This window comes from Macrotis lagotis, chromosome 2 (genome assembly GCF_037893015.1).
Source record: "Macrotis lagotis isolate mMagLag1 chromosome 2, bilby.v1.9.chrom.fasta, whole genome shotgun sequence".
Taxonomy (NCBI): Eukaryota; Metazoa; Chordata; class Mammalia; order Peramelemorphia; family Peramelidae; genus Macrotis; species Macrotis lagotis.
This window is the reverse complement of record NC_133659.1, coordinates 45,652,117-45,668,886: the sequence shown is the minus strand read 5'-3', so window position 1 is coordinate 45,668,886 and position 16,770 is coordinate 45,652,117. Positions and strand designations below refer to the sequence as shown.

The 16,770-nt window shown below is 38.8% G+C and overlaps 1 protein-coding gene across 3 annotated transcripts in view; it reads left to right on the top strand.

The window, feature by feature from the left end:
• Positions 1-16,770, top strand: part of LOC141512684 (sterile alpha motif domain-containing protein 13) — a 49,559-nt gene that overhangs the window by 19,266 nt on the left and 13,523 nt on the right. For all 3 annotated transcript variants that reach the window (XM_074221804.1, XM_074221805.1, XM_074221803.1), the window contains one exon: positions 13,429-13,540. In XM_074221804.1, the coding sequence (XP_074077905.1) occupies positions 13,429-13,540 (112 nt within the window). The remainder of the gene's footprint in view (positions 1-13,428; positions 13,541-16,770) is intronic.

The following is a 16,770-nucleotide window of genomic DNA, read 5'->3' as shown; positions in this document are numbered from 1 at the left end:
GGTCTCATTTGAATGACTCCAGCTGAACACTGTGGGCTAGATGAGATGTGGTTTTCTTCCTCTGCTTCACTGGTGAGGCTGGTTAGAACAGTTTTTCCTGCACTGTTATAGATTTAACTGAGAAATCTCTGGGGGGGGGGCTCAACATATTGTCCCCCAAAGACTGGAGTTTGGGGAGAACCGCCCCAAGCACCAACTTTTGTCAGGAAGCAGGATCTCAGCAAGCAGGTGTCTTAAGGGAGCTCATGTCTCGGTGTTTCACATCTGGCTTGTTGTCAGTATGCAGGAGATCCCTGAACAGAACGATTTGCATAATCATATAGTGTGTTCATCTGTCATAATGTCTTGTATAATTGAATGTATATATTCAACAACGTGTTAAAAACTAAGGAGGTTATTTTTATCCAAGTGAACCAGGTGATTGCGGGTGTGATGAGCAGGGCTGGGGAGGGCTAGGAACTTTGCCAAGAATTTCAAAAACTTGAATTGGTTGCATTGTGGAATCTTGTCACTTTTCTCCTCTGGTCTTGGGAGCCATTTTCCTCTCTACAACTATGGTGTCAACATGTCAATCACCATAGAGTTTCTGAATTCTCCTGCCATAGAAACCTCTTCATCTGGGAAGCTTTACCCCTGCTCTTGGACTTCATACATTGGAAAGTCCCTTTGCTCCCCTCCCTGCCTCAAGAGGTACCTGGGTGGTATAATGGATGGAGCACTGGGCCTGGTGTCAGAGAGAAACCCAGGTTCAAATTTAGCTAAAGACTGAGCAACTTTCTTAAGTTCTGTTTGCCTGGAAAATGGAGATAATAATTTCACCTATGTCACAACATAGTAGTAATGATGAAATGAGATGAGCAGGGTCTACAAAGTTAAGTTCTATATAAAAAAATTCTACGGAAATACTTGTTCCTTCCCACTTCCCCTTAACTCCATGATTAGCTGGTTCCTCCAGAACATCCGCCCTAGCCAATCAACGTATTCATTCCCTCCTCACTCTCTGGACCTTCTCCACCATGACTTCACTCCATCCCTGGACTTCATACATTGGAATAGCAATGCCCCTGCTGGGTACCTTCAGCCCCCATCTTCCAGCCTTCCATCGTTTTGTGCATTGTCTTCCTCCATTAAAATGTCAGCTATTTGAAGGCAGGGGCTATCCTTTTCTGCTTGTATTTGTATTGTCATCCCTCAGCCTTTAGCTGCCTGTGAGTAGCTGGTCAGGATTAGCTAAAACATCACCTATCTGCTAGTACATCCTTGCAAAGAGCAGAGATTCGTTTTCTCAGCTCTTCTTTGGGGGGCTAAACTTCATGATTATTATAATCACACAATATTCAGTATTCTAAAAGCATAGTTAATTAAGTTGGTGAGTGAAAATTTTCATCAGAAACTTAGGAGATAAGTGCAGATTTCAGTCCCAAACCTTTTCTGGATAACTACCTACCAATATGCTATTATTACCCTTCCCACTGAGCTGCCTCTTTGCCCATCTTAGTAACTTAAATAACAACTTGGGGGAAGAGTATTTGTGATATTTAATATCTTGATTTATGAGATAGTATAACCCACCCATTATCATTGCATATGTCTCCCCTTCCAAAACATTACAAAGTTTAAAAGTATAAAATCTGTAATATCGACCGAGAGTGTACTAATGTCATATTTTAAACTTGAAAACGATTAGAAAAATGAATTGTAAGTTGTTCCCTCAGGAAACAGAGATCTACACCATATATCTTTTACAAACCAACAAGCCCAAAGTATTTATGGCCACCATATTCCAAGGATTACTTGATTTACCTTCTCTGTCATCATAAAAAGGCTAGTCAGAGTTAGATTTAGAGAAATACTGAGGGGTGGCTAGGTGGCACAGTGGATAGTGCACCAGTCCTGGAGTCAGGAGAACCTGGGTTCAAATCCAGCCTCAGACACTTAATAATTACCTAGCTGTGTGACCTTGGGCAAGCCACTTTACCCCATTGCCTTGCAAAAACCTAAAAAAAAAAATAGAGAAATACTGAGTCTCCCAACCTTCTGTGACTGGAAGATGAGGAAAGTTTGTTAATTCATTTTTTCTTAGGAAGTTCCCAGTGTCTGCACGGCTCTCCCAGGTTGTTTTGGAACTGCTTTCCCATAGTATTAATATTTATCATTGTGTTTTGGGGCAGGTCTTAGTGATTTTCTTGCCCTGATCAATAAAGGCCATATTACTACCTTGATGGATTCTCTTTTCTGGCAGCACTATTCTTTCCACTAATGGGGGGGGGGGCAGGGGGGGGATCTTATTAGTAATGGCAGATGAAAGACAGGTGACAAACAAGGTCCTTTGTCCTGGCACAGGGTCATCAGGAAGACAGAGTTGAGCAATCACTGTACTAGGACCGAGACTGCATTGATCAAACGAGTACAATGCAATTCCAAAGAGAATTTATTTTTAAAAAGTCATCCTACATTTTCCCAATGGGGCTTCCATATGTTATGTCTTAACTCACAATCAACTAAGTCATTTAATTCTGTACTTTACAAATCAGTTAGTTGCACATTGTTTCTAATTTTCTTGTTAGAAAGGACATAATAGCTGTCTTCAAGTATCTGATGGGCGATAATGTGAAAAGGGGGAAGATTTATTTTGTTTGGTCCCACAGGGCATTTCCTCAGAGAGTTCCCTAGAAATGATTGTTTGGGCATAAACAACAACAGTATATCTTAGATTGTAACGTAATCTTGGATGGAAGGAGTAAAGAAGAAAATTGAGGTTAGATGTAAATAAAAATTTATAGCCATTCACAGTATCCAAAATGGCAATTGACTGCCCCAGTGACAATGGGGCATGAAATGTTTTCAAAGGTTAATTGTTGAGTATGTTAAAGAGGGGAGATGGGTTGGATGAGATGGTCTCCAGGTCCTTGTCAAATCTGAGATTCTGTGATCTGCTTTATCCTTGCTCCTAAATGGCTATTTCACATGGAGAAATCTGCCCTTCAGAGGCAGCATGGCCTATTGAATGAAGTCAGGAAAATCCTCTGTCCAATGGTGATTACTTGTGAGGAGCAAATGAGATAACAAAATGGATACTTGAAATGATTAAAGCATTTTGCTATGGATACAACAAAAGAACAAGACAGTTCTTGCCTTCAAGAAGCTTACGTTTGAATGGGAACATAATATCTATGGAAGATAATCTATGTAAACCCTATATAAACTTTTAAAAAGTGTTTTATAAATGTTAGTTATGTTTAAAATTATTATTACTTTCTACTTAAATGCAAAAATGATAGTGTTTCTCCTAAAGATCTTTGTTAAGTTTTATGAATGACTTTTGTCATTTCCTGTCATTTCTGGGTTGGAGGGGAACTTCTCTCTAAATTGAACCCTGAGTGACCATAAAAATTAAGAAAAGATATCAACATAGTGATTGTATCTGACAATGTGTCCAACATTCTTTTCTTAGCCATCTCCCATCTCTTTGTCATGAAGAGAGAGATGTTTTATTATGTGGTTTCCTGAATTAAAGACTTTTTTTTGGTATTTGGTAATACCCCATATCCTCCCCCTGAAGTCCTTCTCATTATGACTGGAGGTACTTGGACTGAGAGTGTCACAAGTGATAACTGGAATCTAAAAATTGCAAGATGGAAAGACTTTGCATATAGACCATGCCTTGTGGCTGTAGTTCAAGGACTGAATGAACAGAATGGAGAGACTCCTCACCAGATCACTGGCCACCAGAAGACAAATTTTCAGTAGGCCACAACCTCTAAGACAGAGAATCTACCAAGTCAAAGGGGTGTTGTCATTTTGGGTAAAAAGGAGTCCCACATTGATAAAACCAAAGATTTATAAAGTAAATATTCATATCTACAATATTGGGGTGTCAAAGTGGAGGAGCAAGCATGGGGTCATGGAGAAACATATTGAATATGGAGATAGAAAATTCAGATTTGAATTCCAGCTCTGCCCTTGCCAGTGGATCTTAGACAAGTGAATTGGCTCCAATTTCCTCCGGTGTCAACTGTTGGAGTTGGACTTGATGACCTCTAAAGACCGATCTGATGATGATTTTGAAAATCAGTGGGAAAGTCTTCTGTACAGTGAGGAAAAAAAAGCTAAGTCTTAAAAACTCATTTACTTTATACCACAGGTGAGATAGAGTCAGCATCAGGCCAGAACTTGGTGACTTGGAATTGTATGTCAAATTTAAGTTACTGATTTAATGAGCTTGTTTATCCAGTTTTTCTACCTCCTTCAGTTCTTAGGGCAAACAAGGTAATGGGAGCAAGGTTAAGAGTAAGGTATGATAATTATAAAGTGGGAAATAATAGTGTTGGATTTGAAGTCAGAAGATGGGTTTTCTGAATTCTGTCTCTGAGTGACCTCAGATAGTTCACCTAACTTCACTGGACCCCAATTTCCTTATTTGTAAAATTGAGGGTGTTGAACTCCATGATCTATAAGGTTCCTTTCAAAACTAAATCCATGATCCTTTAACCTTTATTTAAATTGCTAACCATCATTTAAATACATTGATGGATACATGGTGTGTGGTTTTTTTTTTTTTTGAGACTGAGTGTCCCTATCTCACCCAGGGTGGTAGTGCAGAGATCACTAATTAATTTAGTTTCATCCTCATATGTCATGAGGTCACTTGACTGGCCTGAGTCTTACTTCAGAACTTCCAAGTTCAAGCAGTGCACCAACTTCTGTCTCAGGGACCGCTGACCTGGGTACCCATGCCACACATATACATATGTGCACACAAATGCAAAAGAATACACTAAAATATTCATAGCTCCTAAAAACAGTATGTTTCTCTCATTCATGAAAGGTGTCTTCATTCCTGAAACTGGATTTGACCAGGTTTTATACTTTACTCCCTGGGATTCCAAATTTGTTTAATGCAATTTTTCTTCTAAGCTTCTGCTACCTGGTCAAGGTGATCTCCATTAGCTTAAAAGATACTTGTGTACAACCCTGTAGGTGGAGGAAATCAGTGAGATAGAAAATTTTTAAATCATCCACAAAGTGGCAGCATCCGGGAATTTTAATTCCATATTGCTACTTAAATTCTGAGGGACCATGCTGGAGGTGCAATGGTTGCATTTGGTCTCTCTTGTATCACCAGGTGCTCTAGCTGCAGCATATTGGAATTTGGTTTGTTGTGTAGAATTGGTGTCCTATATATTGGAAACTCTGTAATTATTTGTTCATCTCTTTTTAAAAAAAACCCATACTTATGACTTATCAATGCAAGCTATCTATCCAGTTGAAAATAGTCCTAGAGTAAAAGAATCAGATCGTAGAAAACCCAATTGCTTTGGTGGTCTTACTGCTTACCTCAGAATGAAGTATTCTGAACTGTTGACCATTTAGGGAAGATCTCCATTCAAACAGTTGGGACCTGCACAAATATTCACCAGCCATTGAGTCCTGAAAAGGCTCTCTAGTAAGGTCGTACAGATCAATGTCCGACCTTGGTCACAGATCTTTTCCACCTTTGAAAATTGAAGTGTCTTTCCTACAGAAAATATCAGTTGATGTGTGATCACAGAAGTGAGGGTAAGTTGCTGGGATCTGAATGAGTGAATAAATAGATTCACAAATGAAAAAGCATTTATTAAATGCTTATTAGTTGTCACACTATGCTAAGAGCTGGAGTTACCAATAATAAAAATCAAGACAGTTATTGGAACTCCATACCCCAATTGAGGGTGACAACATGTAAAAGAGAGTACAGTTGTAGGGTTCATGGAAAGGCCCAAAAGTGCTCCATCACCTGGATGAAGTGCTACTATTGATTTTGGCAACATTAGAAAGGACCATTGTCCATTTCTGTTTTCTTGCAATTCTGCTCTAGAACAAACTGGTATAGAAGTCTTGAAGGCTTGACGTCATTTGTGCTTTTAATTCAGTTCAAACATAGATGGCATTCCTATCAATGGCACAGAACTTTAGCAGGTAAGACACCATGAATGCCTTCAGGAAACTTAGAAATTTAGAGATAAGACCTGCAGACAACAAACTAAGATGCCAATTAGAATATGGTAGAAAAGATGGGAATTTACAGGAGAGACTGATAGTTTGTGGTTTCAAGGATGGGTGCTTCCCTGGGTAGGGTTCAGACTTCTCTTTGGAGTGTAGTAGGATCAACTATTAATTTTCCCAAGACTGATAAGTCCAAATTGCCATGTTGAAAGTCCTTGATTCTCCCTTTTCCCTGGTGTACCCACATTTTGAGCCAATTAATTGCTCCTTTGCAAGGAAAATGGATGTCAAAAAACAAATAAATGAAACCTAATGTCATACAACTGCTTACTTTTAGACATGCCATGGGGGATAGATGTCAACACTGATGGACCACAATCAGAATTTTTATACTTTTAAGTATAGGTTGTTGTAAGATTCCAAGGCAAAGAGTAGATCGACCTGAATTTAAGATAAATTATTAACATGAAAACAAATCAAAGTGATGTTTCTGAGCATAAAAAGGTACAATTTTGGAATTATTTCATAAAGGGAGAATTAAACTTTGTAGTGTAGAGGACCTAGATTCATCTAATATATGAACTTGGTCAAATCAAATAGCAGAAAGTTGCTTCTTTTCAATGGTAGAGGAAACTGACATCAAATCCAATCACAGACCTAAGCTTCTCCAACTCCCATTATTTAAAAAAAAAATTTGCAATTTCAGAGTCTAAAACAACTTCAAATCTGTAAGCAAAAATTAGATGACCATTTGTCAGGTACATAGTTGACATATTTGGGAAAGGTGGTTTTGTTTTCATCCATGGCTTTCATTTCTTTGAGCAATCTTTTCCCTCAGGGAGCACTTAGAACACTGTTATCTGTGATGAGATTAGTGAAATCAAGTTGAGGATAACCAACAGATGAATTAGGGGAATAAGTAAGGAAAGAATGTGACCAAGGATAACTTGGGAGTTTCCTTCAAGCAGGTGAAGACTTTCCTTGGTGAAATGGGCAGATGACAACAAATTGTTCCAATGGTCATGAAAACAGCTGAAGAAGATGTTTTGAAACATTTAGAGTTTAACGCATCAAAGAGGCCAAGGTCATCCACTGCATTCTAGGTCATCATCACCAGTTATTCTGACTTTTGTCTTGTTATTGGACTAAAATGATTCTGGAAGAAAGAGTGAGGCTGATCACTTTATGCAACTCTGCTTCACTTAAATCCAGTTCCTGAACAAGTCAAGACATTATCCTGGCAGTGAGCTTCTTTGAAAAATGAAGGATGAACAACAACAATCTGTAGTTAGTAAACAGATGCAATAGGATCATAGAGAGCTAGGGGAACCTTCAGAAGTCATAGAATCTAACCCACTCATTTTAATAGATAAAGAAGTTGAGATCCAATCAAATAATCATTTATTAATCGCCTACTGTGTGCCAGTCACTAGATAAGGAGACTTGCCCAGGATCACAGAACTAGTAAATGCTGAAGATAGGATTGTTATGTATTGTCTTTCTGCTCGAAGAGATCATTCTCCTGAAATAGATGTAAGACCTGAGAGATTACTTCTATAAAATAAACTGGGCCAAAAACAAACTTGATTCTTCCCTGCTTGATATAACTTATGCCAGTATATCCTGTGCCACATAAAAATTCTTGCCTTATTATTTGCATATATTCCAAATATCTCACCATAATTATGAATTGAGAAATGTTATGAGCATTGATTCACAAATGGGTGGATGTGTGTTGCAGTTGATTATTTCCTCTTTATTCAGTATATAGATTGTGAGCTCCTGGAGGGCAGAGACTATCTTTTGTCTTTTTTTTTATATCCCCATTATTTAGTTCAGTGTCTGACATATAGTAGATACTTAATAAATGTTTATGGATTTGCCTACTGACTTACTAATGGATTGACTCTGGAATCAAAGCATCTAACCATATAGTCCCATCTTCACTGTTCACTCCCTGTGTGACCTTGAGTAATTCATCTAAACTCTATGGTCCCCAGATTCCTCCTATATAAAATGAGGGTGTCATACTTAATAGTATCTAAGGTCCCTTCTTGCTCCAAATCTATGGTTCTGTAGTCCCCAACAGCTAATAACCCAATTACTGAAATCATTTCAAAGTTGCCAGCCGTTCATTAACACCTTCTGAGCTCTCAGTTGGTTGGAACATTTTCAATTCAACAGACATTTATTAAAGGTCTGCTGTATGCAAAGGCTTTGTGCTAGGTGCCAGGAATAAATACATTTTTAAAAAAGGGAAACCTACATTCAATGGGGAGTCAAGGGTTTGGGTTTGGGGGAAGGGTAGCAATGGTATTTCAACCAATATAAGACAGACAAAAGTTGAAGCAAACTAAATATGGTAGTAACGTTTGATTGAGAGGGCAGGTTGGAATGAAGACAAGAGCTGAGCCTAGATAGAAGATAAGGATTTTGAGATATGAAGTTCTTCAACAGATTGTATTCTAGATATAAGCAATGCTTTCTTCAAGGACTGGGAGGTAGGACATAAAATGTCTAATTTGTCCAATTTGTCTGGGATATGATGCACAAAAAAAGAGACTAATATGAAACTCACCTAGAAAGGTAACTCCAAGCCAGAAAGCCAGATTGTAGATGGTCTTTCATGCTTGATTCCTCTTTCCATTTATGATATTTTAATTTATATCTATTTTAATTTTTTATGTCCATGCTTGGTATCTCCCCTATTAGACTGTAAACCCCTCTCCCCAGAGTTCTTGATTTTTTCTTTTTCATATTCCAACACTTAGAGGTGCCTCACATTATAAATTCAATAAACCTTAGTTTAATTGAATTGAGGATCAAATGGATTTGTACACATATCAAGTAATTCTCATTTAATTCCCAAACATATAATTTATGTTATCCTGACATTTTTTAACTTTTCAAAAGATCTGCACATGTAGTCTCTTCATTTTATTGGGGCATGATGAGTGTCCGACATTCAGGCGCCATCTGCAAGAGCTGCAAAATGTTAAGGGTGAATTTCCAGATGCAGGACTTGGCCTGCAAAATACCTGGAGACATTGATGCATTTAAAGGGGTGTAAAACTGAAGACATGAGCATGGCTCTAAATGTCAGCTCTCGAAAAAGCTCAGGTCAGATTATTTTATAGACAAAGTGCATGCAGCATCAGGGCAGTAAAGTTTAGACAGCATTCTCCAAATATCAGGTCTTGACTTCCTGTTTTTTTCTTTCTTCGTCTTTCCAAAAGTCCTTTGAAGTTTAGATTACTTAAGTTAAAACTACTTAGCAGGTTAGCCTTATTTTGAGAAGCATGAGCAGCTATTTTTGGAACCCCCTTTTTTGGCACCGACCCCAATAAGTCACTTCCCCATTCAGTAAACTTCAGTAGTCCCCTGTTGTTGATGATGATGATGATGTTTGTCCTGGGTTCTTGAAGAAGGACATTACATCAAGGAGGTGATACCATGACAAGCACATGAATTGGATTTGAGTGAGGGACTGTGCTAAGTCACCAGTCTCATTTTCTCCTCCAGAATCATCTGGGCCAAATATGAATCAGGATGATTGGAGATGGCCCTGGATGGGAGGCAATCAGGGTTAAGTGACTTGCCCAAGGTCAAGCAGCTAGTAAGTGGCAAGTGTCTGAGGCTGGATTCAAACTTGAGTCCTCCTGAAACCAAGGCCAGTGCTCTATCCACTTTGGAGATAATATTTGCCCTCTCCTGTTGCTCCAGGATAGAATATAAATTCTCCATTTGACTTTTAAGCCCTTCAAAGCCCTGTCCTTTCTACCTTCCTAGTTTTAGTACACTTTGTTCTTTTCCACATACTGTGAGAGCCAGTGAAAAGGGTCTTTTTGCTTTTCCTCTCACAAGATACTCCACAACCTTACTCTAGTTTTTTTTCCCCCTAGACTGTCCCCCTTGCCTGAAAGGCTCTCCTTCCACATCTCTGTCTCCTAGATTCCCTGGCTTTTTTTTTCCCCAAATCCCAACTAAAATCCCAGCATCCTCTAGAAACCCTTTCCAGAACCCCTTAAATGATAGTGCCTTCTCTCTGGGATTATCGCCAGTTTATCCTGTGTGTATCTTGTGTGCACATAGTTGTTTGCTTGTCTCCCTTAATAGAGCGTGAGCTCTTTGAGGGCAGGACTGTTTTGGCCTTTGTATCTCCCAGTGATTAGCATGGGGCCTCTAACATGTTGTAGGCACTCAATAAACACTTAATGTTGTCACTTGGTACTGATTAATTTGATTGGGTCAGGGACTACCAGTCATTGGCATTTTTATTCAGGACTTAGCTTAGGTAGACCAATGCATGTTTTAGGATTGTCTCTAAACCCTTGAGTCTCTGCTATTGTTTCTGATGTGACCAAAGAAGAAATTTGTGTTGTTTAACTAGGTGAATTTGTTACATAGACTTTCCTTTTTCTCTTTTTTCCAATGGTTGAGAAAGAGAGATAAAATTGAGGAAGAAGATTTTTGTTCATTTTTTAATATTAAGTTAAATTTAAAAATAGATGAATAAAACTTTGTCTCCTCCGTGTACATTCCATTGAAGCAATTATGGGGTGCTGGGATGTAAGCTAGATTTAGCATCAGAGGATCTAGATTTAAATCCTTTTGTTGCTTTATGCAAGTGGCAAATCACTTCATTATTGAAATGCAATTTCTTCATACAAAGGGTGGAGATTAGACTAGATGACATTCAAAGTCCCTTCCAATACAGTCTTCAATCTTTTGTTCACTATATGTAAGGAAACATCCCAGTGACATTGACATAAAAAAAGTTATTTTATTGATATCTTTGATATTTGTTGATATTACTGATAACCTCACCTACATTTCTCCCTCCACTATGTCTTCATCCTACCCTCTTCCAAGAAGCATTGCACATATGTTGACTCTTACCAAAAATTATCAAGGTAAAATTTTGTCTTCTAAAGCCTGTTGCCAGGGAATTTGACAGAGACTCCATTTATCTGGTTCTCAACCCATTATGGACACTTAGGAAACTTTCTATCCTTTATAACTCATGGAATGCCACAATCCATGAGAATCAGAAATGCCTTCATTTATCCATCACAGAGAAGACAATAAGGACAATTATCTATTTGTATTTTGTATTCCTAAATATCAAGAAAGTTCCCTGAGGGGAGTGCTCTTCTTGTTTGTATTTCCAGCACCTAGGGATCTTAGGTACCTAGTATAGATTCTTTACTACTATTACTACTACTACTAATAATAATTTAATATTTGTTTTCAACATTCATGTTAGATTTTGTTCCAAATTTTTCTCCCTTTCACCCCTTCTACCCACTGAAAAGGCAAGCAATATAACAATTATATCTGTAAAATCATGCAAATATTCCTATATTAGCAGTATGTTTTTTTTTAAAAAGAAAGAAAATGAAAGGAAATGAAACAAATTATACTTCAATGTTCCCTCTCTGAAGATGTATAGCAATTTTTCATCAGAAGCCCTTTGGAATTGCCTTGGATCATTGAAATGCTCAGAGTAGCCAGTCTTTCACATGTGATCACCATTATTATGCACAATGATATAACTCTTCTCATTTCACTTTGAATCAGTTCATAAAGGTCTTGCCATTTTTTCTGAAACCACCACCCTGGTCTTTTCTTAAAGCACAGTCATACTTCATCACAGTCATTTGCCACATCCCTAGTAGGTGCTCAATAAAGCTTTGTCGGACTGGGCTGAATTGCTGAGACAGAAAGATGATACCTTTCTAAACTGTACACACACAGATAAGCCAGCTCTTTGTTGTTTGTGCAGATGAAATGGAAGAGAAGGGAAATGGGAAAAAGCAAACATGAAATCATTTTTAAGAGAGTAGGTCAATTGCTCATTTAAGCAATTAGCATAAACTAATATAAAGACAATTTGCATTTCCCTGAGCACATACCAGTTGGACAACGAACAGAAGCATTGCAGAATTTAAAATGTCATAGGATCAACCTAGACTTAATCTCAGAGGTCAGCGAGTCACAGGATTAAGACTGTTGTTGAATTCCTTGTTATGGTCCTCTAGTCTAAACTGCATAGTCTATAAAGAGAGGAATCCCAGAGAGGATACATGAATTGTTCTAAGTCACATGGCTTATTAGTGACCAAGCCAAGGACACAACCCTGAGGTTTCCCAATAGGTACCCGGGTCTTGATATGGGATTTGTAGATAATATATTTCGAGATTATGATGTATCCATTGTGCCACAGCAGTTAGAGCAGAGCAAGGCCTAACTTCTATCCAAAGTGAGGTCCTTTTCACTTAGGACATACTGATGGAGAGACACTTCTGGACTGCTGTGATGGGAGGAGAGGATGCAGTGGCATAATGAGGAGAGAGAAGATTATGCTTACCTTGACCCTATCCCTACAGTTTGAGACTAGTTTCATTCAGAAACCACAAAGTAAGACCAGCTGAAATTAGTGTAAAGCTTAAGGATAAGAAAATAGACCTATATTAATTAGGATGGTCTTATCTACCATAACCACTGGAGGATCTCAAGGCAGAAGGAGAAAAAAAGCTATCTAGTCAGTCAAGTTAGAAGATGCCTCAATAGTAAATAACTCCTATGGAGAAAAGGCTAAATAAATGAACATAAATGGTATGATCTGTCTAGTGAATTCAGACCAAAAAGGTCAATATAGGCAGAAGACCATTGGAGACCGCTTTTTAAAAATATGATAGATTTTCAAGGGATCTTAGATATCATCAAATATAGCTATTTTATTTTGTAGCTGAAGAAACCAACCAGATGAAGAAAATTTATGAGGGACAAAGCTTGGATGAGAGTCCAGATTCTGTTACTCCAGATATATTGTTTATTTTACTATAACAAGAAAGCAAATGATCTAATTTCAGATGAACTCTAAGGTCCTCCCATCTTAAAATCCACCATCCTGTGGACCTCAGAAACAAGTTGTCACTTTTCATTAGCTGTCCCTTTTTGCTGATATTCCTCCTTCTTTTTCTCCTGTCATACATCCTGTGAAAATTCAGAAAGGCAGGTAAACTTCAAGGTCATAAAATATATGCCCCGTGGCCTTTCAGAATTCCTTAGCCCGACCTGGGATAAGAACTGGCAAATGACATCCCTTGTTTTTTCATCTCATTCATTCCATTCATTCAGTCAATGTGTCCTGCACATATTGTCATAAAACTCTAAGAGTTTATAAGAACAGGGTGTATTGGTTTTCTAGTTCTAGAAGTTGGTGCACGTCTGGCCTACCAAAAGATAGCAGAACATCCTAAGGACCAGGAGGGGTCCTAAGGACCAGGAGGGGTCCTCAGAAAGATGAGAAAGGATTTGCAGAGCTCATTGAGTTGGCCGTGGCTCTGCAAATAGGGACCCAAGTGGCTGTCCTTGGTGTTTTGGGCTTGTCCTGCTCCTAGTCATGACCATCTTCCTATCCAAATTTGCATTTTGCAGTGCCGTAGAGAATGGGAGACCACCGGACCCTGTGGACTGGGCTGTAATAGATGTTGTCAATTATTTCCGTACAGTGGGATTCGCAGAACAAGCCATTGCCTTTCAGGAACAGGTAAAATCTCTTTGGGAAAACAGTTGTTGATATGTGGATACAGTCAATGTGAGACTTTGGTTTGACTGGACATTCTTGGAACAAGTTGTTTCTGTTTTTCTTTTCCAGTGGGGAGGGGGGAGAGGGAGAAGAAATATTGTTCCTTGAAAATTAGATTGAGACTTAGATAAGCTTGACTAGGATTGCCACTGTGGACCTCATGAGGACAGTTGTTCCCCCATTTGGCAAGCTGGGGAAGTGGGTAAAAGGAAGAGCAAGTAAACAATTATTCCTTGGTATGTCTTCACCATTGGTCCTAGGGATGCGAAATTGGGAATAAAGATGATAGGAAAAATGAGAAATGAGAAATCCATTAAATTGTGAGATTCTTGTGGACAGGGTCTATTTTTTTTGCTTTTCTTCGCACCCCCAGCACTTTGCATCATGCTTAACACACTCACTGGGAAATTAATATAGTCTTGTTCACTTGATGACTTGGAGTTAAGAGCCCTGAGACATAAGCCAAATGCACAATCTGGGACCCTGCCCCTCCCTGTATTGAAAGTAGGAAGTTTTATTCTTTGTATTTGTATTTCCAGCTAATACCTTACCTGAAACATAGTAGGTCCTTAATAAATGCTTTTCGGTTGAGTCATTGATTGGGAGATGACTAACCTCAAGCAAGAAATGATTAGAAGAGAAAAATAAGGAAAAACAAATCCAATCTTTCCTGGCTAGAGGGTTTTTAGGCATGTTTGTAAGCAGTGAAATGCCACAATAGCAAGCAGACCCGAGTTGAAATCCTACCTCAGACACTAACTTGGCTCCATGACCATGGTCAAGTCATTTAATCTTTGCTTTCCTCATCACTAAGTTGTGAGGATCAAATAAAATGATTGTAAAATGCAAAGCACATACAGTGGCAGCACATCCTATATAAATATTATGTAAATACTAGCTACTATTATTACTGTTATTATTATTGTTATCATTGGCCTTAAGTCATTTTTCCTGGGTGCTTAGTAGAGCAAAGGGTAGTGATGGAAAACAGAGAGATGGATGGGAGGTCATCTCACTACAAATATCTTTAGCCAAAGCAAGGATACATCAGCAGTATCACTCATGGCCTTTTTCGGTTAGTACAGCTTCCCCATCCCTACCATGTAAAGGTGGAAGAGGTAAGATGAAAGGGCTTCAAAAGCATGGAAGTAGTTTTGGAGTCTATTTCCTGAGTCACACCAACTCTGTGCCACACCAACTCTGCAAGGAAATTTGCCATAAGGTTGAAAGTAACTGTGAAGCCAATAATTTTTCACCAAGCTTACTTTATCTTTCCAGTTTGACAAATACTGAATGGGTCGGGCATTTGGTTGTTGGTACTACTTCTCCATGTACGTGTGCCCGAATAACGATTCCCTTCAATAGACAGTTTTTAAGATTGTCTGTGAAAGAAAAATTTACCACCCTTTAAGTCAGCCTGGTGCAAAATCTTCCCATCTCTGGCCCTTGCATAACAGACCTATCCCTTGATGGGCCAATACTTCAAACTTTTCTGACTAGGTAGAAGCCCCTGAAAGTGGGGGGCAGGGTGCAGAGACTTGGAAGTTATAGAGTCCTAGATACATGACAGTGAAGTGGATGAGGGGAATTTTGCTGGAGGGATTCCTAACTTTTAGGGTTTTTTTTTTGTTTTGGGGAGGTTTTTTGCAAGGCAAATGGGATTAAGTGGCTTGCCCAAGGCCACACAGCTAGGTAATAAGTGTCTGAGACTGGATTTGAACCCAGGTACTCCTGACTCCAGGGCTGGTGCTTTATTCCACTGTGCCACCTAGCCGCCCCGATTCCTAACTTTTAATAAAAGAAAACACAGCCTTCTGGGCTGCAGGATATTGAGGATTAAAGGAACTCACCCTTCTACATCCTTCTATCCCAAAGTTCATTCTTCATTCATCTTTTGGTTGTCTCCAACTCTTATTTCTTTAGCCCAGTGTCAGAGGCAAATGTCTAAGAGAGATGGGGATCTTCATTTGATCGAATGGCAAGAACTCTAAAGAGTTCTCATTTTCTCAAGAGCTTCTCATAACTGACACTGTCAGGACAATTATTATTATTATCCCTACTTCACAAATCAGGAAACTGAATCCCTGAGAGCTTAACAAGGCTCTGTCCAAGATTCTAATCCACCACTCCAATGCCTTCATAGAATTGCAGATGTAGAGCTAAAAAGAATATTACCAGCCCCCTGAACCAAGGACCTTTCTCATTTCATAGATGAGCAAACTATGGTTCCATGACTTGGAGTGACTTGTCCATTGTCACCAGTAAGTAAATTTCAGAGTTGACCACAGTTTGCTTGCTATCGGTCATGATTTCCTTTAAAACCTTCTCCTTATTTTTTTTTCCTTTGTTTATTTGGTAACTCCAAAAATCATAGAATTTGGAAAGATACATGGAAGACGTCTGATGGACTGGTGTGTGTTCTATTTTTGTTTTTAAAGATATATTTATTTGGATTAATGGATTTGAATAATTCCCTTCTAAAATAAAAATGTTAATGATATTTTAAAAGATTGGCCAAAATGAGTTAGCAAAAATGTCTAGGCTGGAGTCTCAATTGTCCTGAAGTCATTTTGCTTTCTGAATTGAGATGGCTGCAGTTGAGACTCCCCTGGAGTGCTTCAGAAGTGGAAATAATTCTGCTCAAAGATGTCCTTGAGAGAGATATTATGTCATCTCTGACCTCACTTGTTTGGCACAGGGGAAACTGGGAGTTGAAATGGGACTGGTCCTTTCTAAAGCTTTTTCATTCAGAAAAGTTTTGAGGGATAAAGATTACTGTATTGATCCAGCTGACTTTGGAGCCTAAGAAATATAATCCCAGGAGTTGTATGATCTTGGTCCTGCAGTCTTATTCTCAAAAGGGAGGGGAGGGACTAGATTCAGCCTCCTTTAAGGAATCTCCAGTATTTTTTTCCTTTCCTTCCCTGATTAAGAGACAAGAGTCTAGTGTAGTTGGAGCTGAACTGGCATTTGTTGTCTCCTTTGAGGAGACAAGACAAGCTACCATGTCCTAATGGTCAGGTCCTAATGACAGTGGATCTGAATCCTAGGAAATTTAATTCTACCATGAGTTTTAAGACAGGGGTCTTCTATTTTTGGTTAACAGGTAGGGAAGTTCCAGGACATTTTCATTATCCTAATGGACCTTAACTTTAAAGTCCACACATGGTTCCTCATCCCAGTGATGGCTG